This window comes from Strongylocentrotus purpuratus, unplaced genomic scaffold (assembly GCF_000002235.5).
Source record: "Strongylocentrotus purpuratus isolate Spur 01 unplaced genomic scaffold, Spur_5.0 spur5_scaffold_18, whole genome shotgun sequence".
In the NCBI taxonomy this organism is placed as follows: domain Eukaryota; kingdom Metazoa; phylum Echinodermata; class Echinoidea; order Camarodonta; family Strongylocentrotidae; genus Strongylocentrotus; species Strongylocentrotus purpuratus.
The window spans coordinates 18,476,747-18,501,879 of NW_022145603.1; the positions used below are offsets into that span (position 1 = coordinate 18,476,747).

General features: G+C 37.8%; 2 protein-coding genes across 2 annotated transcripts; one reads left to right on the top strand and one right to left on the bottom strand.

The window, feature by feature from the left end:
- Positions 1–297: 297 nt before the first annotated feature.
- LOC581725 (FGFR1 oncogene partner 2 homolog) lies at positions 298–4,956 on the top strand. The gene is made up of 4 exons (XM_781712.5): positions 298–442; positions 1,555–1,738; positions 1,959–2,222; positions 2,639–4,956. Exons 2-4 carry the CDS (start codon positions 1,601–1,603, stop codon positions 2,987–2,989), a joined length of 753 nt encoding a protein of 250 aa, XP_786805.2. The 5' UTR covers positions 298–442; positions 1,555–1,600; the 3' UTR covers positions 2,990–4,956.
- A 547-nt stretch (positions 4,957–5,503) lies between these two features.
- LOC100889649 (transmembrane 7 superfamily member 3) lies at positions 5,504–23,295 on the bottom strand. The gene is made up of 10 exons (XM_030989362.1): positions 23,065–23,295; positions 21,492–21,815; positions 19,562–19,848; positions 18,857–19,031; positions 17,175–17,261; positions 16,247–16,327; positions 15,540–15,692; positions 14,222–14,319; positions 10,211–10,373; positions 5,504–9,532 (listed from the first exon to the last, which is right to left on the bottom strand). Exons 1-10 carry the CDS (start codon positions 23,150–23,152, stop codon positions 9,267–9,269), a joined length of 1,722 nt encoding a protein of 573 aa, XP_030845222.1. The 5' UTR covers positions 23,153–23,295; the 3' UTR covers positions 5,504–9,266.
- Between the last annotated feature and the right edge of the window lie 1,838 nt (positions 23,296–25,133).

The window sequence follows — 25,133 nt, forward strand, 5'->3', positions numbered from 1 at the left end:
AAGTCTTAATATTCAGTTTTTTGTTTTGTAAATTGTTTTGCAAATATTTGTATGGAATTGGTTATAAATAAAATTGACCTTTATCTATAACATTTTCAAATAGGTTTGTATTCAATAGCTGCTTTTCATTGGCTACACTTTAGTCAAAGAATGTATAGTGGAAGATAAGACCCGAACGGATAGGACCAAAGAAAAATCGAAGAAAATATTTATTTACCTTTATATTACGTTTCCCCATAAGTTTTTTTTTCAAAGAAATTCGATCCTATACATTTTTATTAAAGAGTGCCATCTCTTGTTAGGTTTCAAACAGCGGTCGTGGATCATTTGGATCGTCAAGTCGGAAGTGATGTTGCTAGCCGCTACGACGAACATTTGATATTTGTTGTGGATTGTAGCCTTCTTTAGGTCTTTTCTTGTCCATTAGCAGTTCGAAAGGATTGTGAGTATTTTAGTGAACCTGTATTAAAATGCTACTTTCGATCTTGTAGTTTCAAGTCTATTATTTTTCTGAGTATAAAGTGGAGTGTCGCCGCCCGGCCCGGTCCATCGGCAACAGTGCAGTGCCAGTGCACTGTGATATGAGCGACTCCGGCCGAGCTGTTGGAGGCCGGAGGCGGGGTCATTTTTGTTGATGTTGTGTCGAGCGTGGGTGAAAAGCTGGTTCCTTTGTTTTAGTTTCTTATTTATGACTTATGGCCCTGCTGTTTCTACAGACGTATTAAATCGTGTCATGCAAATACCTCCTCTTTCATTGTCTTCCAAAATATTGTGTAAAATCTGTGGAGTGTTGGCTTGCTGCTTAATTGCACTGGTCCGAGAATGAGGATCGTCCGCATAAACGAGGGTAGGGGTCTAACTTTAGGCCTATTCGCATAAACCCGGACAAATTGCATCCTAAAAAATAAGCATATTCTTCATTTTTGCGAACTACGGTTTCTGCTTTCCAATCCGCACGCTGGAGCCAATGCGAAAAAAAAATGGATTCCAGTTCACTGTCTACTTTTAATTTTATGGGTTGACGGCTTCCCAAAGATTCATCATTCATAGATCAAATGTGAAAGTCTCTGTACATAGTGAAATGCTCAGTACATAGTGAAACGCTGCTGCATCAAGGAGTATCATCGTGGAATCCGTTTTTCGCATCACGAACGCGCGGATTGGAAATGAGAATCGTCTCCGTGGACGATGCTTTCTGGGTTTTTTAGGACGCGTCTCTCCGTGTTTACAAAGACGATCCTTGTTTATGCGGGCGATTCCTTATTCTCAGCCCAGCGCCCCTACTGTCACTAATGCCACTGTTTGCTCTCACCATTTACTGGCATTGGTCTCTCAAGGGACGTACAAATCATGGTCACAAATCTACAGTATTTAAATTTTTTGATAATCATTATTGAAGGAAAAAACATTACAAGATCATAATGTGAGAGCAAATGGTGGCATGAACAGCCTGCCATAGTTGAGTCCAACTTAAAGTCGTTCTTAGTCTTTGTGAAACACTCCCCTGTTCTAAACATTGATGATGATAAATACGATAATTTCTTTTCTCTACAGTTACTCCCTAAACACCAGGTTGACTTGAGCAGTTGACCATCATAGGATGATGACGTTGTCCATAGACATGGTACTCTCCGATGCCAGGAGACTGGTAGAAAGGTTAAAGGAACACGACAGCGCAGCCGACCATCTCATCCAGGAAACAACAACGTTGAACAAGAAAATTGAAGTCATGAAAGAGGTAATCATGTCTGCTGACTGTCCTATTGTAGAGAATTAATTTAAAGGGAAAGTCCACCCTGATGTTAAGTTGGTTGTAGTGGAAGCAGAAATTGAGAACAACGAATCAGTGGAAGTTGACCACCGTTCACTATTCATATTATGATATTGTAAATCCTAGATTCCTGTTTATGTGAGACTTTAAGCAATCAGAAACACGACTATAATTTTTATATTTTCAGTACCAAGAAGAGATCGAGGAGATGAACAACATCGCCCGACACCGGCCTCGCTCTGCCCTCATCCTTGGTATACAGCAGGAGAATCGACAGATCAGGGAGCTACAGAAGGAGAACCAGGAGCTACGGGTGGCCCTGGAGGAGCACCAGTCGGCCCTGGACCTGATCATGAGCAGCTATCGGGACCAGGTCTCGAGGCTGGTCAACGCTAACCAAGCCGAGAGGGACAACATGCTCGCTAATCAGAAGACGCTGGACTTTGAGCAGGTGATGTGTGGTTCCAAAGCCAATGTAATAGACTGGTTTACTATGATCTATCATATTCAAATTTTAGGCGTACTGTTTGAAGAAAAGCTTTCCTGAGGCTTGCAAGACAAAGCAAGAAGTAATGTATGCTGACTGGACTTTTGTGATAAACAGCTTTCAAGAATTGTCTTTCGCAGTATGAAATTTTGGTGAAGCTGAACAAGTCGCAATATCTATGGAAGTCTCTTGTGCAATTGCATTAAAACTATAAACAAATATCAAACGTCATATCCACACTTTCAATTCCATCTGTACTCTTGATAAGCCTTTCATTGAGTACTACGCTTCAAAAGGGTTGGTTTTCAGCAGCATTAATGTAGATGTAGAAGCTAAAGGATTAACATCATTTTATTCCTTTCATTATCTGTGATTGGCAGGACCCGGCAGTCACTTCCATCGAAAAGATCATCGAGATGGCCGCCGTCATGCAACGAGCCATCAACGTCGACGAGCAGACCTCATACGACGTCGAGGAAACCCTGGCGCGGCTACAGATGGAGAACCGTGGCCTTCGGGAACTCCTGCAGATCTCCAGGACGACGCAGGCCAGGCATCTACCCACCTACGGCAGCGAGGGGAGTGTGGACTTGGGAGAGAGGGAAAAGGGGAGAGACGATGATGCGGAGAAGGACAACGAGACGAGCGAGAGTGACAGTGATAAGGACACGTCTGTCATTCACGACACGACTATCATACAAAAGGATAAGAACGGTGTACCGTTGAATTGATCGGGTGAACTGTGATGGCAGCAGAGACTGTCATATATCAACTCCACTTTATCCTCATTATGATGAACGCTACACGAGGAAGCGCTACATGTTTGAGTTACTTGAGTAAGACAACATGAACTGATCGTTGGAAAGGATTACAGTAAATTGTTTAGCTACCCATTGCGTCCTGCATTTATATTTATATATTTATATATCTCAACAGGCCCAATGCAAGAAAGTCAATGCAGATCGTTTATTGTACAATGTTAAATTGTTAATTGTCCTCTTCAATAGTTAGTTATTTTGTAAAAACAACTGACATCACCAAATTGTATCTAAAAATTATGATTTAATTTAATTTTCATATATTCCAAAATATCTATAGGTTATTTAACGTTAGATTTATACTCAACATAAATGTGTTTGTAAGATAAATAGAGGGTTCAATGAACCATATTAGCACAAACTGGAACATTTGTTTTAAATTAAAAAGGAAAGGTATGGTGTAGTCGTCAGCGAGATCTATTCTGTGCTTCAAGTTTATCAGCTTGTGAAAAAACAAGAATAGGAGCAATTCAGCCGTTTTTGTGTATCTAAAGTAAGTTTGGTCCCAAATGATTAAAAATAGGGTCGTGTATCATCCCTGGGGGCCGGTTTTGGAGGATCAACACAATTTCATTCACCTATTTATTACCTTCAGGCTTTTAATAGCCATACCCATGTCAGGAGTGTGTTTCCCTCTGGTTTTCTGAAGTCCCCAACTATTGGTACAGTCAAACCTGCTTAAGTGACCACCTGTCTACAAAGACCACGTTTTTGTTTTCCTTCAAAATGGTTTCTCATCGGGACATGTACTAAAGAATTCAAAGGAACCTGCCTACAAAGACCACTTTTTGTGTTTGGGTGGTTGCTAAAGACAGGTTTGACTGTATTAACACCAAGTTTGTAATGCCCTGGTCACCTGCCGAGAACCCTATATGCATTCGATGTGTCAGTTGAAAAGTTTCCTTTTAGCTATAATTTCTATCGGTGGTTTGTAGTAGTTGAAATTAGTGATCACGATTGCCAAATGCTGCTCTGGTACAGAAATGTGTATGTTTTTATCAAATTAGACAAAAATGTTGTTAGGGGTGTAAGGCGATTCTGTGCAATGTGTCCCGTACTACAGAGCATAGGTCTTTCTTTCCACTTAAATGTATTTCATTGAAAAATGTATTTCATCCAAAAATAATAAGTATTTTGATGTGACCAAACAGTTATCGCATTGGACACATTGTACAGAATCACCCACTGGCATACATGTAAATGCTATGCAGTGCTGGTGTAGGACAGGTGAAAATACCAGAATTTTAAGTTTTAAACTTGTCAAAACATATAACGGTACACAACGACACGACAGCTATGTGTATCGGTACATATAGCTCTACTTTAGGCTTATTTATGTGTGTGTGAATGTTACAGTATGTTTTTTGTGATTTTGCTCTGGAGACAATTGCTCCGATGTTATTTTGTCAGAGGTATAGGGATAAATGATTATGGTTGAAATTGGGTAGCATCTTAGGTTTTGGGTTAGGTAAAGTGTTTGGTGTAGGAAATCGGAGGTGGAGCTATTGTGGTAGGAGCACAGCTCATGACCTGACTATGACCAGATTTTGAAAAAACTTGCATCAGGGTTGGATTTAAATATGAAGATTTCCTCATTATTGAGGTCCAGAAGTATATGAATTCAATTTTTTTTTACATGGATCACTTGTTTCAGTATGGACTTTCTTCACCTTGGTCGGGAGCGATCTACATATTGCAACGTCCAACTCTTAAATCGTTTTGCAATTTGTTGAAAATTTAGCTGTAGTCGTGTCATGAGGGAGGCTTGATCCACAGTTGTAAAATATTTTATCGAAATATAATGTATAATTGTACAAATGAGAGCAGTTGATAAATAGTACATTGAACTTGTACATTAAAACCTTTTTTGAGAAGAAAAAGAAGAAGATTATCTCCATGTTGCATTGTTGTTCATCAGGTGTTGTGGGAAAATGGGCAAGCTTTTTTTTTTTAGCTCTGGAGGGGGGGGGGGGGAAGAGGGAGGAGGTAGGAGGTGGATGAGAAGAGGAGAGGTACAGTGGCGGATCTTGGGGTAAGGGATCTCCGTGTTCAAGGGGGAGGGGGATGCTTCCTCCATAGTCCAAACATCACTTTACAAGCACAAAAAAAACAAAACAAACTTTCCAGTTTCCTCTTTCAGCCAAGGACCTTTACATGTAACATGGAGTTGCTGACGTGTCTCGAGTTGGATATGTAATATAAAATCAATCAATTTTTGCGCTGGAAAAACTTTCATTGCTTCTTAACAACTGCTGATTTTATAGCTAGAATTGTTTCATGAAAATATTTTAATATGCTGGAATTATTTGCAGAATTCTTTTTTTGTTTGTTTTATATTTCATTAACAAAATTCAAATGCCTAAAAATACCCAGAATTATCAACAACAAAAATAACATCAACAAGAACAAAAACAAAGAAACTGATTGAATTTTTTATCAAATGATTTTATTATGTTGCGTGTATCAAAACATACAAAAAGTAAATATTCTCTTAATAGAAAATTTGTCACTTGCTGCAAAGATTGTATTTCATATCGTTAATTGAAAAGTGCAAGAGAACAGATCATATTATTTGCAAGTTAGAATGCACATAAACATAAGGATTAACATTATGAACCACAACGTTATCAATGAAAGTTAAGAGAGATTAAAACACATTATGAACCACAACGTTATCAATTAAAGTTAAGAGAGATTAAAATACTTGTTATATAGAGCAAAGACAACAATAAAATAGTTCTCTGTGGAGAAAATATGAAATGGAATGGAATGGGTCCAAGAAAATCAGTGCTGCAGGCTCGGTATAAACTGTTGAGCAACATACATATTCTACATAGGTCGAGTTGATGGTCATCTGTATGAGATCAAAATTACTTGAGAACGAGATGTAGAGGGAGGGGTGGCTTCTAAGAACAACACTAGTTACTGTATTTGGCAAGTAATGATGGCCGTGGATACGAGTGATGAAAAATGAAGAGAGAAATGAGAGAGAGAGGGGGTGAATTATAAATAGGTGGAGATGGGGGATTGTGGATAGAATGAGAGAGAGGGGGGGGGGGAAGGGATACAGATAGATAGACAGAGATAAGGAGGGGTGAAGAGAAAAAGAAGGAAGAGAGAGAGGGAGGGGAGAAAGAAAAGGCGATTTTCTTATTACCGGATATAACTTTTGGCACATTTAAATTCGAAGCTTTAATGTCCAATCATTATTACAAGATGGAAGCACTTAGTATTAAAGTAGTTCAAAAATGTGAAAATAAAATTGATTGCATTGTGCATATGAATTCACTACTGCCTTGACACATGTTTACACTGCCCAATAGGGACCCGTTTCACAAAGCCTTTTTTCAATGACAAATGACAAATATCAGTGACAAATCTGCTGATAACCAACCAGACGCAAGGATTTCAGTAGCTTATAACAAAAACTGTCACCTGTTACTGATGACAAGTTTTGTGAAACGCCCCCCAGTTATCTTGATGTCATAACTTTAAGAAATGTAAGAAATGATATGAACCGATACTAAAAACATGTACGTATAAGTACTAAAATATTGCGTCCATCATCTTATTAACTCTTTATGTGCGACACAAATAATTTCCCCATGCCACATTGTCTATATCATGGAATAGATATATACCAAAAGGCTTCAAGAATATCAAACTGTTTCCAGTGCAAAATTAATCTATATCAGTATCAAAAAGGTTGTCATGGAATTAATGAAGACCAGAAATGGGTAATTTGCAAAGCCATTGTGTTACACAAAGCAATCCTTCCACTCAATTGGTGCCTATTGTTTTTGTGCAAAATTACATGTGTAGCAAATGAGCAGCTGTGCAGAAAGGCTAAGGAAGCAATGAAAGAGTTAATAATGCTGTTTACATATAACAAACTGTAAAAGACATGCAAGAAAAATATTGCAACATTATACATTTAAGTACTAATTCTTATATCCATAAAATACCTTATCACAAATGAAAAAATATGTGTATAAACTTAAACGCTGCATAAAAGAAGTTAATTTTACAAAATGTGTAATAAAGTTCAAATAAATTGAAACTTAAAGTAGAAAACTTGAATCTATCATTGATTGTATTGATACCAAGAAATATGTTAAGTAAACTGAAAATCATAGACCAAGAAATATTGAACCCTGCACAAAAAAAAGAATATGTATGAATGTATATTATATAAATAAAGTTGAGATGCAAATTCATCAATATTGTGATGAACGTATGTTTCTTGGACACATTAAAAATACATATACATGTACTATGTATATGTAAGCTACATTTACTACTTGTTGATGTATTGAATTGCAAAATATAAGAAAGTTAAATGTTCTTTAAAGGCCAACAAATCATTTGATTTCTTTCTCGAGTAACTCACTATTGCACTATAAAAATAATCAGTTCATAAACAACAAAGAATGAGAATTCAAGAAAAATTCCTCAAAACCAAAGTTTTCAAAAAGTTCTCTCCTGCGTAGTCTTGTCATTTAGCTGTTGTACGCCTAAAATCTACACAAAATTAACAATCAAAATTATTTTAAAAACTTAATGAAACAAAGAGTTGTAAATTCCTATAATTTACATGAACATCAATATAATTTTTAAGTAGCTTCATCTTAATGTAACTTAGCCTCACCATAAAATACATGTGCATGATATACATAAGATAAACGAATTGAAGAAGAAAAAAAATCTTTATAATTATACTCCAGAGTTGATAATGATACTTCATATCTAAAATATTAATTTTCACTCTTAATCATGATCTTTCCATAATTTAAAATTTAATTACCTTTATTCATAAGAAATATAAAAAGTTAAGGCACAATTCACTCAATTTGTGTTAATATATACATTATTATTTAGAAAAAACAATAATATGTGTCCATTTTTAGAGAGCAGCTACATACTAGTTCTCTATTGTGCTTAATATAGAGTATCATACCATTACATTGGCTGTAGCCGAGCTGCCACAATAAGGCAATAAAGCTGAAGCTATTAAAATGTTCTATTGTGCACATGAACATGTATAGCATACACAGAATATGTTATTAGAATAAATGTGCAAGATGGTCGACTTTGTTAGAGTCGACAATCCCCAATTAATACGTACCGGTAGGCCTACACATCTTACAAATATGGTTTGTGTGATGTTCGTGGATTGTTATGTCAATTTGGCACAATTTTTTGAGTTACGACACATTTTAAAATGAGAGAGAATTGATATACTTTGAAATTTCAGCTACATCTGTAGGCATAAATTCATGTTTCAATTTCAGAGCAATACCGCTCACCGTTCTCATTGATTTTCATTCACTGTTTTTGTTCCCTCATAAGCAGTATCAAAAAATTCTTTAAAATATCAAGGTGAAAAATCAAAATGCTTTTAAAAACTGTTTGGCACTGTACGTATCTTCTGATTCAGAATGTTCCCCCCCCCCCCAAATATCCACGAGAAGAAACAGCTTCACGAACAGTTAGCAACTAAATTGTCCATATAAATTTTGTACTACTCATGATGATGGGTCACTTGTTTTCTGTTCTATTCTTAAAAGTTTCTGCCACGGCTGACTGAGCACTAGCATTTCACAACAATTTCTCACAATCATAAACTGCATGACTCTGCAAAGCAAAGTTGCCATTTGTGAGCAAGAATTCCGCAGCTAATATTTACACAAAATTGTTCAAGTACACATGGTATAAGGCACAGGTACGTGTATGAAATGTTCTTTAAGTACAATATTTATAAGTAGAATAAGTGTCCAAAGTTTAAAATTGAAGACATTCAAGAGACATCCTTCTATACGTCTTATGCTGCCTTGTGTACTAGTTTTTTCTAATAATTTGATTAACATACATGATATCTCATTAGGAATGTGAGAGCATAAGAAATAATGCCTTTGGCTACTTTGTAGCAGAGACATGACAATACATTTTTTTTCAATTTGAGGAAGCAAAGCCGATTCATTAAGCATGTCAGAACAAACTTTCCAGCAACTCCACGAAGTTACAATTGTGCGCAGGAATTCCCGAGCTAATCCACAACGATAAGTGGATCTCTGTCACTGTCGTTCTTTTTTTTTTCCAATTTGAGAAAGCAAAGCTGATTTATTAAGCATTTCAGAACAATTTTCCAGCGACTCTGCGAAGTTGCCAATTGCGAGCAACAATTCCAGAGCTAATCAACAACGATTAGTGGATCTCTGTCGTTGTCGTTCATTTCGGCCGCGTTGAGGGTCGCCGTTGGGTCCTCCATGGGGCGTTGAGCCTGGCGCTCACGATCCTCGAAGCGAGTGCGGTTGCGCAGGGCTTTCTCGTGGTTGCGCTTCAGGAGTCTCTCCTTGAAGCCGCAGAGCGGGAAGTCACGGCGCCCTCTGGTGAGGCGGCGCTGAACGAGGACTCCTGCAACGATCAACACGAACCAGACCCCGATGAGGAAGTAATCTGCAGAGGCATGAGAGAAGAAAATAGAAATAACAAGATATCTATCAAAATATGACCTTTGACCCTATAAAAGATGGAACACTTGAAGCAGCACCACCCAAATCTATAGGTGTGTAGATTATACCAAGACACACCTCCATACAAAATTTGAACAAAATCTGTCAAGGAATGTGGCAGTTAGAGCGCACACAAGAATATGACGCTGCTGATTCCAAAGTACCCCTCCGGCATACTGCCAGGGAATACAATAATTTAATGCTAACCCTTGCCTTTCCTTTGGAAACAAATCCTTCTTGATAATAGCTGACTCAATTAACCTCATTAGACTTTGTCACTTTTAACATTGGTTTGTTTGGTTTACCTGAATTACCACCAAAACAAAATATGTAACCTAAGATTGAGATTTTAACAATACAAATAATACCCTTGTTTGAAGTTTGCATGAAATGAGAACGATATCACATATGTTGGTGACATCACTGACATTGCCAGCTTTCAGATTTTATTTAAATTTTTTCTGAAAAGATCATTTTAGCAATATGTTTTCATGTTTTTTTAATTAAATTTAAAAAAGAAGAAGCAAGAAGCCTCAAAAAGGAAAACAGGTGGGGAAGCTAATCATGATTTTTTTAAAAATAATTTCGCCAAATGATCTATCATTAGTTTCATCACACTTACCAACAGGGTTCATAGGCACAATGACGTAAGCCTCGCTATATCCAGGTATGTAAGATCTGTGGATTACATTGAGAACAATGTAATGGAGAACCCCGCCCGAGTAGTAGCTGATGGCGGCTATGACGAGATAGCTGCCCCATGCTGCACAGGCAAGCATACTCAGCTGAAAAATAGAAAGAAAAGACATAATTTGATGTTGCTATGTCAGGTAAATTTCTAACAATAATATAGAAAATAATACTAGCTTTGAGTTGGCTTCCTCATACAGCATATGTAAGCATGCTCAGCTGACAGAAAAAGAAGACATAGATTTATCCAGTGAACATAAGATTGAGCTGCTACAGGTGCTATGTTAGATAGCTCTCAGGCAAGACCATAAAGTCGGCAAGCTTACTCAGCTGAAAGACAGAAAGAAAAGCAACAATTTGATGTTGCTATGTTGGGTAAACCATTAACAAGATCATAAGATAAGCTAATATCTATAATGTGGTGGTTCTTACTCGAATCAACAAATATAAATATTGTTTGATCTTTATTTCATTCATCATAACAACATATAAAATACAACACATAGTGTACAAGTTAAAGAAAAGTATTTTCAATAGAATACAACAACAACAAAAATGCTATATGAATGTGGAGACAGCTTTATTGGTGCTGCCACCGAAACAAAAATAAAGTATGATATCAGTTGTTGTTTCTTTGAAGTATATGCTTTACCTAAAGGCTGCTAGGTCCTAGAAATATAGTAGTAGGCACATTAGAAATACAACGTAATATTAACATAAGTGTAGGCAGAACATTTTGTTTTCTTGTATAGATCGAACAAAGTTATTGATAAACTTTAAAGAATTGGTTTAGTGATGTTAGGTTTACGAACAAGTTGTCTACTACCCAATCGGTCTATTCCCATTTGGTCTCTACCCAGCCTGTATACTATCCTAGATCATGGTCTAATAATCATTTAATCATGAATAATAATAATCATTAAATGATTATTACACCATATTGATGGTAGACGAAGTGGGCATTAGACAAATGTAGAATCAGACCAACTGATTATAATAAATAAACAATAGACCAAATGGGTAGTAGACTCATTGGAGATTAGACCATATGGAAATTAGACCAAGTGACTACTAGCCTAAATGGTCATTAGACCAAATGATAAGTAGACAAAATGATTATTAGACCATGTGAATAGTAGAGGAGCTGGGTGTAGACCAAATGGGAATAGACCGACTGGTTGTAGACTAAACGGCAATTCCTAAGAATCAGCATGGCTACAGATACTAATGTATAACAGGCGCAAATACAATGAAATCATATTACGATATTAACTTGTGGAAATAAACTACCCTTCTTTTTACAGATATGATATCATGTATCCTGAGATGAATAAATCCCTTCTTGCAACATCGTTCACTATAATTATTAATTGGTAGGAAACCGAAACTCATCGATCAAGAAAAGGTATTCACTTACCGCAGATCATAATAATGGACCTAATTAAATGGGCGACAATAAAAGCCAACTGACGAACACATCAGATCCTATTATTGATACCATCAATAACAGTTCAAATGTTCTTTCACTTTTTATCTTTACAATTAGCACTAGCTTAATGGGACGTGTTCATTTTTTTTTACTGCAATTAAAGAAAGGCATGGTATTATTACTTTATTGACAGTGGGATGGAGGCATATTTTTATATCTGTCTAAAAGAAAGGTGAAGAAAAAATGAATACAAATGAGAAGAATGGAGTGTTGGTGGGATGGGGGGATGGTTGGTAGAGAAAGGGGGCTGGGAGGGAAGAGAGGAAAAAGAGAAAGGAGAAGAGAGATGAGAGGAGAAATGAGAGAGGGATAGAAAGAAGGGAGTGAGAGAAGAAGACAGAGAGGGAAGAAAAGGAGAGGAGAAGAAGAGAGAAAAAAGAGGAATATGAGAGAGGGAAAAAGAAAGTCAGTAACACAAAGAGAAGGAGAGACAGATGGTGAGAGAGGGCGAGAGAGGGGGAGTGGAGAGACATGCAGAGACAGAGGGAGAGGGAGAGGAGAGGAGAGAGAGAGGGGGGGGGGTATAGAAACACGAAGAAAGAGACATATAGGTAGAGACAGAAGGGAGAGAGGGGAGAGAGAAAGAGAAAGACAGAAAGAGATTGGAGAGACATATAGGGAGAGACATGGGTGAGGGGAGATAGAAAGAGAAAGATAAAGATACAAGGAGGGGGGGGGGGGGGGGAGTCAGATAGGGGAGAGACAGAAGGGGACAGAATCACAGAAAGTCTTGAATTCAAATCCTTGTCTCTTGACTAATGTCCCCCCCCCCCCCCTCCATTATTTGCCCCTTAGTTACTTTCGCAAGTACTGTGTATTTATAAACACTAAATGTTACATCTTTTTTTCCTTTTGCTGTAGGCTTTCCAACTAATCGTTGTAAATAGAATTACGGTGTGATTGAACTCAAAAGATTATTTGTATCCTCATTATGTCAGCATACGCAGCTAAACTACATTTTATATTTCCTGTAACGCTTGGCTCTTTCTCTCTTTCTCTCTTTTCTTCACTGCTCTACCAACCTCCTCTGCCTACCTTTTAGTCCTCTTCTACTCTCTTGCTCTGTCGGCATCGTCATTGTACAAATCTGATTTTGTGTAACCTACCCCAAAAAAGCTGTTATAACTTTATTTCCCCATTGATGTAATTGTCTATGATTCTGATTTTTGTAAATTGATCTCTAAACATTTACAAATGAAAAAACATATAAACAATTAATTTCAACTTTCATATTTCCTGTTGACTTTATACCAAAGCTGTCTGGTCGAGTATACATTACAGATATATAAATGAATACAAATATAACGGTTAAAAGATATAAAACTGTACTTTGTATACCTTTGTTAAACAGGGAAGTAAGTAATACACCTAAATGTTCGAGCTCCTAAAAATGGCTAAATATTGCAATAATTATGATATCTGCCATTCTTTTTCTGGTGTAAAGACCGAAGTTCTCCTCACACTTCGGTTACGTGTATGTTGCAAGCACATGAATACTGCGGTTGCATCGTCCGTAGCTGTATCACACCTGATTGGCCCCGGGAAAGACACATAGTCTTGTCATGCTATAGCCCCTTTAACTTTTCCACGTCAAAATTTGCAACTGTATTAATTTCTACTTCAGATCTACTTTTGATCAAAACAGCACTCATCATCATCGCTCATCATCCCCTCTGCACAGTCTTGTCAAGTATATCCTATTACTTTCTACTTTCACTTCTATACTTCCTTGGGCAGGAAGTAATGTCTATTTTGAGCACATCTATGTGCTGTTTCCTGAAAAAACACAAATCTCATTTCATTTCATTTAAGCCTATTCTTAAACACACAATGCAGATGAATTTTATGTTTATCACGTTTAGAAGATCCTGTCTAATCTATTTGTGGCTCTCTCATCTATTAAAGTGAAAGTGATTTTAACCCCTAAATATAGGCCTGTCTTCGTCAGCTTGAGTTTGCCAAATAACCCCCTTTTTTCAAACTTGGGATGTTATCCTGAAGCTCAAAATTGCGTTTTCACAAGACCGTTACGCTCACCACAAACTAGCTCGGACGGGCAAAAATTAGCCCGCTTTTTCCCAAATAGCAGGCTACTTTAGAAACAAGACCAAGATTTCTTGGTATATTTTCTCGACCAAATATCCCACTAATTGCAGCCACGGGCTGATGAAAATACAAATTAACTGGTTAATTTGCATTCAGGATATTTGAAATAGCGGAAAAAACTACACACACCTGGTAGAAAAGCAATATACATTAATTATCACAACTTCACTCATTCCTGCCAACTTTTTACTTCAGGAAGATAGACAAGTTCGGTCTCTGTTTAATATACATCACTAATCACTCAGAGACATTTATATATATGTGACTCTTGATAAGAATGAGTGCAGATTTTTTTCTTTCTTCCCAGGTAAACTTAGAGCCAGCAGTTTTCTAGTTTTTGATACTTACCAGCTTGGTGAAGACGATGAGGATGACTGGAACTATCATCACACCGCACATGTACGCCATACCGTAGGCCAGTGACCTGTACCACACATTCAAATTACCTACAAACAGGAAGAAAAAAAAGACAAAATACACTTTAAAGCGATACTGAACAGATGAAATTTCTGCCCTAGCGTACTGTTTATTGCACAGTGCCATCTCATGGTCTACTTTCCAACAGTGCATCACCCAATACCTTATTCTAACTACCGGTATGCAGAAAGAGGACTTGACATATTTTTTTCAACAAATCAGGACGGGTCAGGCTTCCAAAAGTAAAAACAAATAGATTTAGGGGGTCATTCCTCATACGTGCCATGACACTACACAACGACAGGTTCAGGAGGTAATTGTTAATTATTTATTTATTATTTATTATTAGTTACAGAATCAGTTATTAAGGATATATGGATGTACTGCATAATTATTTAAACTCTTGTAATTTGCCCATAACTGTATAATGATATCACCAGTTGTAATTTGTGTGTAATTATGTTTCTATACCAAAGCCTACACTGTATACCAGTCTGTACTCATATTCTATTGTGTGTTATATTTATTCCTGGTTTTGTACTTTGTATAAATTGATAGTACATGTATGTTAATTGATGTTATATAAATTGAGAAACAGCCGGAAAATGACTTTTATGCCATGTAAATGTGCATGATCAATAAAATTGAACTTGAACTTGAACTTGATGCGAGGACTAATAGTGCAGCTAGAGAAGCAGCGAGTTATGGAACCATACTGCCACAGCTGACCCGAGATGGCACTTAAGGAGATTTTGCAGTAGTGCTTCTACTACAGTATGGCTTTAAATGCCTTCTTTGTTCACTTTGTAAATTATGCATAATATTTTATGTCATATACTCTATATAAGGAAGACATTGACTTATAAGAATGGAATTCTTAGATTCATATTTCCTATCACTAAATAAAGTGTACCATCACACTTTCTGAATGATATTCAAGAGCTATTAAAATGATCAAAACGAGTCACAAGAGATCTTTCGATCCAATGGCCAGCACACTCTATTGTTCTCTAGTTCAAGGCTTTTTTTCTCATGATTTGACCCTGTTAATTCCTGGTATTTCAACATGGCATTATGGTGAAGTTTATGTAAGCATATCTCTATAGAGTAGAGAATCTCTTTTTTTGAAAAATCAGTTCAAAACTTGATCCATGTGAGATTAGTGGCACCGAGTCACATGCATACACGTACACACACATGTAGGACCTACATCTCCCAGTCCTATCCGAGGGATTCTTACGGTACTCACCGAAGGGCGTGAAGAAGACGATCGCAGACAGGAGGAAGCCCAGAGTCAAGGAAACCCACATCATGATAGGAAGGACGTAGCCCCAGCGCCACCAGAGGGCCACCCACATCAGGCCTCCAGGGATGCCAAACACAAGAGCCATTGCCAGGATGACTGGAAAATAAAACGGATTTTCAGTTGATTTTGATTGTATATATATTTTGATGGTTTAACTCATATATGAAAATAAGACATAAAACAGGCTTTTAAAATCTGTCAGCACTTAAATGCTTGGAATGGTATACATAGAGCCAATTCATTGCTTTGTGACGATTTACATTCACTTAAAATTGAATAAATTATAAATATTATAGTTGGGAGAATTCAGGAATAGATCAGATCAATTTTTCCCAATTTTTAGCATTAATAATGGTATGTTTTCACTCAAACTTTCAGATTATCTTTAATTGTACATCTATCATTAAAGTCACTACCTTAGCACGATTTTCTCTCATCTGAACAATGTTACCAAGTCCCTTTAAAAAATGACTAAACTTGGTAAGGGTATAAATAATTCAGTTGTTAACTACAAATGTAATGAAAGCAAGTCTTTTTTTCTTTTGGATCAAAATCAATGACCCATGCACAAAATCTCTAATTGTATCCTCAATTTCTCAAAGAAATTGACATAGCTTGATCTTTAAAAATTTCTCTAAGACTGTTCTCACCTGGTTGTGAGAGGGAGGTGTTCGCGGAGAGGATCATGATCGAGAACAGGCAGAACGGAAGGTATCCAAAGAATAGGAGCTCTGCAAATGTAACCAAAAAAACCAAAAAGATAGCCAAGTAAAAAATTAGGTCAGAAAGAAATATATTTCATAAATTAGTTATCAAGAACATATGTTACAAATTATTGTATTTCAATACCGGTAGTCAGAATGAGAATTGGATACATTAATTGATGACGTCACACTTCACCACTCTATGTAACAGTATAGCTTGTCCTACCTAATGCATTTTACTTGCTCTCTGACTGTCGGAATACATTTATTCATAAAAGGTGTTTTGTAACGAGGCACTTATCAAAGATATATGCATTAAATTTGATTACATTACGAAAATGGCCTATTACTGTTATTTTTGTGTAGAATATCTGTTATTGGTACTGTCATCTGTCTATGTAATGCTGATGCACGTTTTATTTACTGTATTATTTCAATGAACTGTATTGTTTCAATGATATTTCCTTATGGACTTTCCTTCCTTATTCAATCTTTTTGTTATTCTTTTCATGAAACGTGCTAGTCCAGAAGGATATAGTGATATATCACAAAAATAGCATACATAAATATATTTTCTGTGTGAAGCTAGAAAGGCGTGTTCCCTGACAAGCATGGCTTTAACTCAAATGCCTCCATATTCTAAATATGACAAGTAACAGTTTTCAAAATGAGGACCCAGTTTTTATGCCACATGTTTGTGTAGTCCCATATGCATCTTTCTGTGTACAGTACTTGTTACTTTTACCAATACTGGGCCACATTTCTTATCATTTTGATGACTCCAGAACCTTGCAGTACACACCAATGCTACGTGATCAACCATTTCTGATCGATTCCACACCGTTTCTTTAATTTAATTTAATTTTATCTTTACCTGCATGAAAAAAGTGATGTCCTGTGAAGCACATCACCGCTCCTATGATCATAGCCGCAGCAAAAACTATTCCATATAAAGGTTGAACTGTACAGAAAGAAAGAACAGTGAGTCATTACTTAAAGCCTGTCTGCACTAGTTTGGCCAGGAGGGATTAGACCTCCCTGCAAGGTCACTGACAGGTGGTTATCTCAACAAATCAGCTCTCAATTAACATAAGAAAAATAGAGCACCATGAGTGATCAACGGGTACCGCTTAAGCTACAGTCCCATATACGTCCCGGACCGTCCCGGACCCCATCCGGGGTGATCTGGGATTCGGTCCGTGTTGACACCGTGTTGGCACCGGGGTGGTCCTGGATGGTCCTGGGTGGTCCTGGATGGTCCTGGATGGTCCTGGGCGGTCCGGGAGTCGACCCTGGATGTTTTTGACGGTCAAAAACTGCCGGGGTGGTCCGGGACAATAGTTTGATCCGGGGTGATCCGTGTAGCCACCGTGCTGGGTCCGGGGTCATCCGTAGTGGCGCCGGGGCGGTCCGTATTGATCCGTGGCAGTCCGGGAGTGAGTTATTGACCCCGGATCACCCCGGCGCCCCTACGGATGATCCCGGACCCAGCACGGTGGCTACACGGATCACCCCGGATCGTTCCAGGATGATCCGTGTTGGCACCGGGATGGTCCGGTGTCATCCGTGTTGGCACCGTGTTGGCACCGGGGTTGTCCGGGACGGTCCGTGGCGGCTCCGTGCTGGGTCTGGAATGATCTTTACTGCTGCCGGGGCTATGCCCGGAAGGTCCGGGGCGGTCCGTAGTGGTACCGTGTTGGGTCCGGGGAGACGGTCGGCGGTTGCGATTTTTTGAACAAAACATCCCGGACCATCCCGGATCACCCCAGACCATGGTCCGGGATGGTCCGGAGTGGTCCGTGCTCGTCCGTGCTGGTCCGGCTTTATATGGGACTGGGGCTTAAGGCATTATGGCATTATATTATAGAGGGCGCAAGTAGCTACAAGTAGTGCAGTCCCACTTTAAAAGATCTTTTGGATGTACTGTAGGTGTGGACTATTTCAATTCTAAAAATCATGTACACTTCATAAGAAAATTCGCATTTGGCAAATTAATGTTCATCTACATTTCCTTATACATGTACATGTAATTCACAGGAAATATTAGATCTGGGGAGTGTTTCACAAAGACTAAGATCGACTTTAAACTGGACTTACATATGGCAGGCTGTTCATGCCACTGTTTGCTCTTACCATTATGATCTATAGACAATATTTTTTTTTTCAATAATGAATTATCCAAAAATATAAATTCTGTAGATTTGAGACCATGATTTGTACGTTCCTTGAGAGACCAATGCCGGTAAATGGTAAGAGCAAACAGTGGCATGAACAGCCTGCCATAGTTAAGTCCAACTTAAAGTCAATCTTTAATAGTCTTTGTGAAACACTCACCTGGGATCCAAAACATTATTTTGCAAGCCAAAAAGTAGGAATAATTCCTGCGGAATAGGAATGGTTGGCAGCTGTGATAACCAAAAAATGATCACCGATATCTCACAACATGTACTTTGTTCAAATCTATCATTTTGTTCTTGCTCAAGAACTATTAAATAAAATATTGTTTGAAAAAAAAAAAATAAATAAATAAATGATAAAATAAATCTGTAAACTCACCCCGACCATAGCACAAACTCCCATGGCTGTTCCCACAGGCATACGTGACTCTGGGTATGTACGGCGACATGGCTCCGGTTATTGAATTTCTCACTATCGTGTTCAGGATGACCCCACGGCCGTTAAACATCGCCAACCTCAGCTCCAGCTTATCGTTCTTCCCAAACATATGAATCTAAAATGAACAAGGAACATCCTTAAAGGCACCTTTTCTACTTTTAGTGATAACCGTTAAACATCGCCAACCTCAGCTCCAGCTTATTGTTCTTGCCACACATATGAATCTAAAAGGAACAAGGAATACATCCTCACATGAACCGTTTCCATTTTACTGATGTTTTTGCATTGTCTTTTGATCCGGAATGCTAGGAATCGCACATTAAACAATAAGAGGAAAATTTTAGGCCATTTCTAATGAAGTACGTTGTGCCATTATCAAATAAGAGTGATTTTTATTGTAACTGATCATTGACATCTCTAAATTGGCAATGCAGAGTAATGTAAAATCACTAGTTTTGTGTATTAATTGGCAATTTGTTTGCGATATTTTGCAATTTTCTTTCGCATTGGTTTACTTAATAAATATTGTCCTTTTCAGTTATAAAGATGGCATGATGTAAGCATTTCAGAATTAAAAAAAACTGATCATGATAAAATAAGGTTTCTCTAATCCTCCAAACAACAGGTATTTTTTTGTGTGCTCACCTTACGGCCATGTTTCATGATGCCTTCGACGGTCATCATCTTCTTCAACTCGCCAAAGAGGGAGTCCTTGGAATACATGTTCCATGGGATGAACATGATGTAGAAGTCGTAGCGAAGCACGCTGCGTTTGGGAGCGGATGAGTCGCAGTCAGGCGGGTTCTTGTCAAAGCCCACGTTTGCCAGCGAGAACGTGACATTGATGAGGACGTTCTCAACTTGATAATGAATATTAAGGTTGGGATTTAATTCCGGGTTGGTCTCCATGTTGCATGATCCTGGGACAGGCACTATATGGTGATAGATAGGGAGAGAAGAACAATTTTTTGGTCAGGCTGCCAAAGAATATTTCATTTATATGTTTTTTTAAAGCCCAACTGCACTACTTGTAGCTACTTGCTCCGTCTACCGGTATATAGAAATCAATGCCTAAGCGGTGCCCATTGGTCCCCCACGATCCTCTTTTTCCTATGTTAATTGAGAACTGATTTGTTGAGCTAACCACCTGTCAATGACCTTGCAGGGAGGTCTAATCCCCCTGGCCAAACTAGTACAGACGGCCTGTAAAACAGTTTATTGACAAGAAATTATTTGTGACTAAATAAATTGTTTCCAGATCCAGAGCCACATGACTGTAATTCAATGAATTCACATATCTGCACTTCATATTTTTACACACAATTTTACGGAGATGGAATAGAGGATGTAAAGTTCCATCATTCTATAATATATCCCAAGTTGGCCACCCAATATTCAAATATGTATCTTCTTTTTCATCTTCATACATGTATATCAAATTAAAATCCAACTACCACACACATCTGTGAATCTTGATGTACACCCCCTCTTTCTTTCTTTCTTTTTCTCTCTCTTTTTCCCCTTTTACCAATATTTTTTCTTCCATATGAGCCACTTTGTATTCATGGAGACGTCATTGAGCAGGTACATGAGTACAAATACCTGGGAACAATCATTGATGATAAGCTTTCTTGGAAGCAAAACTGTCTGTCTGTTCAAAAGAAAACGAACACAAGGATGTTTTTCTTACGGAAACTAAAGAGCTGACGGGAAATGAAATATCATATTATGAGACATTTTAATTTATGACTCATGTTATTTATTCATACGATTGTGCCGGTAAATTGTTAACTTGATTTCTTCAATCGTTAAGAGTTCATTTTACTGTAGAAGTGTTGCGTAATTATATCACGCATTTATAATTAAGAAATCTGAATGTAAATGTATTTATTCCTGTTATTTTTCTGCAAATCCAAAACCATCTGTGGATCGGGAGCTAGCGGATGGGGGGGGGGGGGGGGGGGGGGGGGTGGTGACAAGAAATACTATATTATATTATGAGACATTTTAATTTATGACGCATGTTTAATGTAGGCAATAGGAAATTGAGGGGCATATGCACACTATAAATAGTTATCCATATTTATGTACATAGTTTTCTATTGTTAAATGTTATATTGTATTTTCTATCATTTGTATTTTCTATCATTTGTATTTTCATTGTCAAAAAAGCCATTGGAAGCAAAATTTCTATGTAATGTTTGCATGCATGGACCAATAAAATAATCTTGAATCTTGAATCTTGAATCTTGAATATTTGTATTTTATTCATTGAGGGTATACATGTAGTCATGCTATCAAGCTTTGCTTTTCTTGTCAACCCTCCCGTTTGATGTTTTCGATTAGTTACAGCCATCCTTACGTTATTCTACATACATATTCTTTTATACAGTAGGCTTGCAGGTGCACCATGTGAGAGAGAGAGAGAAGATTGAGGAGTCCTGATTCTTATTATTTTTGTCATGTGCAAAATTTGCTAGGTTTTGGTTGTTTTATATTTGTAAAAGACTGCAAAAGAAAAAGAAAATCAAACAGAAATAAATTAAATCAAATTACATCAAATCATATGAAGTACCTGAACTGTTCAGAGGCGTGTATAAAATCAAGGCTTCCGTTGCCGTCATATTAGGCTCCGTCAGCGCCACGTAACTCTGCACGTCTTGCTGGTAACTGTTCATTCGCCATAGGAGACCGATGTGATCGCCCCTGATGGCGTATTCCCGGCGGGGCGTGTAGTACAGCGATGCAGTCAGATTGGAGTTCCATACGTGGTACTGTATGAGGACGGAGGAGTAGGTCGTGTTCATACTGGGAAGGCTCATGTTGGTGCAGATGAAGTTTGGGCGAGACGTAGAGACATTGTAGAGTGTGAACTCATCCGCGATGATCTGTAAATGGTCTGGATTACACACAAAACAAAACAAAATCACAAAAACATCAAAACAAGGAGTAGGTTGTGTTCAGACTAGGGAGGCTGAGGTTGGTGCAGATGAAGTTTGGGGGAAGCATAGAGACATTGTAGAGTGTGAACTCATCTGCGATGATCTGTAAGTGGCCTGGATTTCAAACAACAACAAAATTACAAAAAAACATAAAAATGGACTAAATTACCACTTTGACTAGCTCGACTAATTAAAGGTAAAGACCAGTTTTGGAAACAAAAAATGACATGGAAGCTGTTATTACCAATCATGTGAAATAATGTTTTGACTAATACGTGATGATACAAATTTTGCTTGAAAACCGCCTACCGTACTAATTGATTTATAGATATCGCGTAGTCCCATATACATGTACATCTTTCTGTGTACAGTGCTTATATCTTAACCAACCAAGACTGGGCCAAATTTCTTATCATTTTGCTGATTCCAGAACCTTGCAGTACACACCAATACTTGCATGCTAGATGATCTACCTTTTTTGATCGATTCCATGTTTCTTTCACGATGCAATCGCATGACCAGAACTGGTCTATAGGCCCTACCTTTAAACTAAAGAACCATGCTAGGCGCAAATAGTAACATTTGACTGAATGCCCAAAATGCAAACACAACGACAACCCATTGACTACTGAAATTGTTCATCTTCAAAGCAGAACTTTTTCATCTTAAATGCAGACAGTTTATATCAGTTTGGTGTCGGCTGGTCGGAGCTTCCTGGAGTTACAGTTTGCTGTGAATCCCGTGAGAAAGTGCATAGACTATTATAAGTCTTCATTTTTAGGAAAAATACTCCAAAAAAGATAAGAAAAATGACACGAAACAGGCAACAAACATATCAACTTTTAAATCACGACCTTTATTTGGACATTAGATGAATATTTACTTAATTTTGGGCATGTTTTAGTAGGGTATCTCTACGCCAGAGTTACGGGTCAAATTTTGGATAGACTTCTGAACTAGCGCCCTTTTTTTTATGCGCTCTTAATTCCGATGACATGTGATTATTGATTATATTTTAATTGTGCTTTATGGTACTTGTGATTGACTGATTGCCAAATAAATAATAATAATAAGCAAAATAATACTCATTCAATACTTATAACACTAATAATAGGGATCTCCATTCACATGATGATTCAAGTCTCAAGAATCAAGTTTTGTTCAACTGTTAACAAAAACAAACAATGAAACATAGATCTATCTCACCTGCGGAATTCCGACAGTCTTCCCCGTACGACAGAACTGATCCAAGAATCGCGAATTCTACCAGCACTGTGATCCAATAATACTTCATTTTGCCGACGAAATGATAACAAAATGGTGAGCAGTTTTATGACTGAACAACAAGTGAAAATGACGCCAAAGATTCATGCACTTCCGAGTTCCGTGTTCAATTCAGAGAGTTACTTGCCTTTTGATGCGCTATGCACGCAACGCCCGCATACTGTGTACAAATGAGATACGATGTGGTGCGCATTTGGTCATGTGACATTACGTAATGGGATAGACAAAAGGGACTTCCCCTAAAAAAAAAAGTCGCACACCCGGCCCGCGCTCTGAAAATGTTGGATCGGGGTCTATTTCGTTTTAGTGCAAAATACGGGCATTAGAGAATGTTCACAATTACCACTAATTTTACAGAAACAATAATCGAGCTTCTACATAGCTAACCCCATTCCCCCCCCCCCCCGAAAAACCAAACAGGGAGAGACTAGGAAGAAGAAGGCCGATGTTAGGAAAATTGAAAAGAAACAAGAAAAGAAGACCGCCACATGGATATGGACATATAAAAGTTATCGTCCCGATACGTGCATAAAATGTGTAGTCAGGGGAGCTTAACCCACACTTGTTTAGGTACTCCCAAAGTACCCGTTAATACATAGAACAAGTGCACCTTTTCTTTTTAAAAAACTACCCCTTCTTATAAGTGCCCCTTTTGATAAGTGCACCCCCTCCCCATTTTTTCATAAGATCTCCTTCCCTTTCTCAAAAATGTCCTTATTAAAATCTGATAAGTGCTCCTTTTCCTTCAACAACTGCCCCCTTTTCCTTTGCAGTAATTGGATCTTTTCCATCTCTGGTAAGGTCCCATTTTCAGGTACGAGAAGTACCCTTACCACCTTCAAGGAGTACCCCTTCACCTCTGATAATTTCCCCTATCAAAATCTGACAGGTACACGTTTTACTTTGACTGCCCCTTTTCATTTGTAATAATTGCCCGCTTCCCTTTCTGATAAGTGCTTCCATTCTTCTGTGATGAGTGCCCCTATTAACATCTGATAAATGCCCCTTTTATTTTGATACGTGCCACTTTTCCTTTCTAAAAAAGTACCCCTTTTTTCCTTATAATAAGCGTCCTTTTCTATTCTAATAAGAGCCCCTATTCATCTCTTGTGAGTGCCTCTTTTCAGTTGAAATAAATTCCCCTTTTCACCTCTGATATTTTTAAAGAGATAAACAAAGGTTGATTTCATCCCTGATAGCTAGTGTAATCACAACCATGACGATTCAGGGGTATATACCAACGTCTAAAAATGATGTATGTTCACTTTGAGGTTTCCCTTTCTAGTTCTGTATATGTTCAAATATAAAAGTTACACGTCTAAATCTTCTGGCTCTTTTCTTTATATTATTTATCTTCCTCCTATTTGCTTCTTATTCTTTATCTCCTCTTTCTCTTCCTTTTTAAAATGTTATTTTCTTCTTCTTTTTCTCCTTCCCCTTTCTTCCTCTTCCAATTCTTCCCCTTCTTCTTCTAGTTCCTCTCATTCTTCATTTTCTTCTTACTCCTCCAATTCTTCTTCCCCTCCTTCTTTCTCTTCTTCTTTTTCTTCCAATTCTTCTTCTTCCCCTCCTTCTTCTTTTTCTTCCTATTCTTCTTCCCCTCCTTCTTTTTTTTCTTCTTTTTCTTCCAACTTTTCTTCTTTCTCTTCTTCTTTTTCTTCCAATTCTTCTTCTTCCCCTCCTTCTTTCTCTTCTTCTTTTTCTTCCTATTCTTCTTCTTCCCCTCCTTCTTTCTTTTCTTCTTTTTCTTCCAACTTTTCTTCTTTCTCTTCTTCTTTTTCTTCCAATACTTCTTTTTCCCCTCCTTCTTTCTCTTCTTCTTTCTCTTCCAATTCTTCTTCTTCCCCTCCTTCTTTCTCTTCTTCTTCTTTCTCTTCCAATTCTCTTCTGCCCCTCCTTTTTCTTGATACTTGATGTTCCCCTGGAACACTCCTCATTTAAAAATAAACACAATCATAAATCATGAAGGCTTTCAAGAAATCAACCCAAGG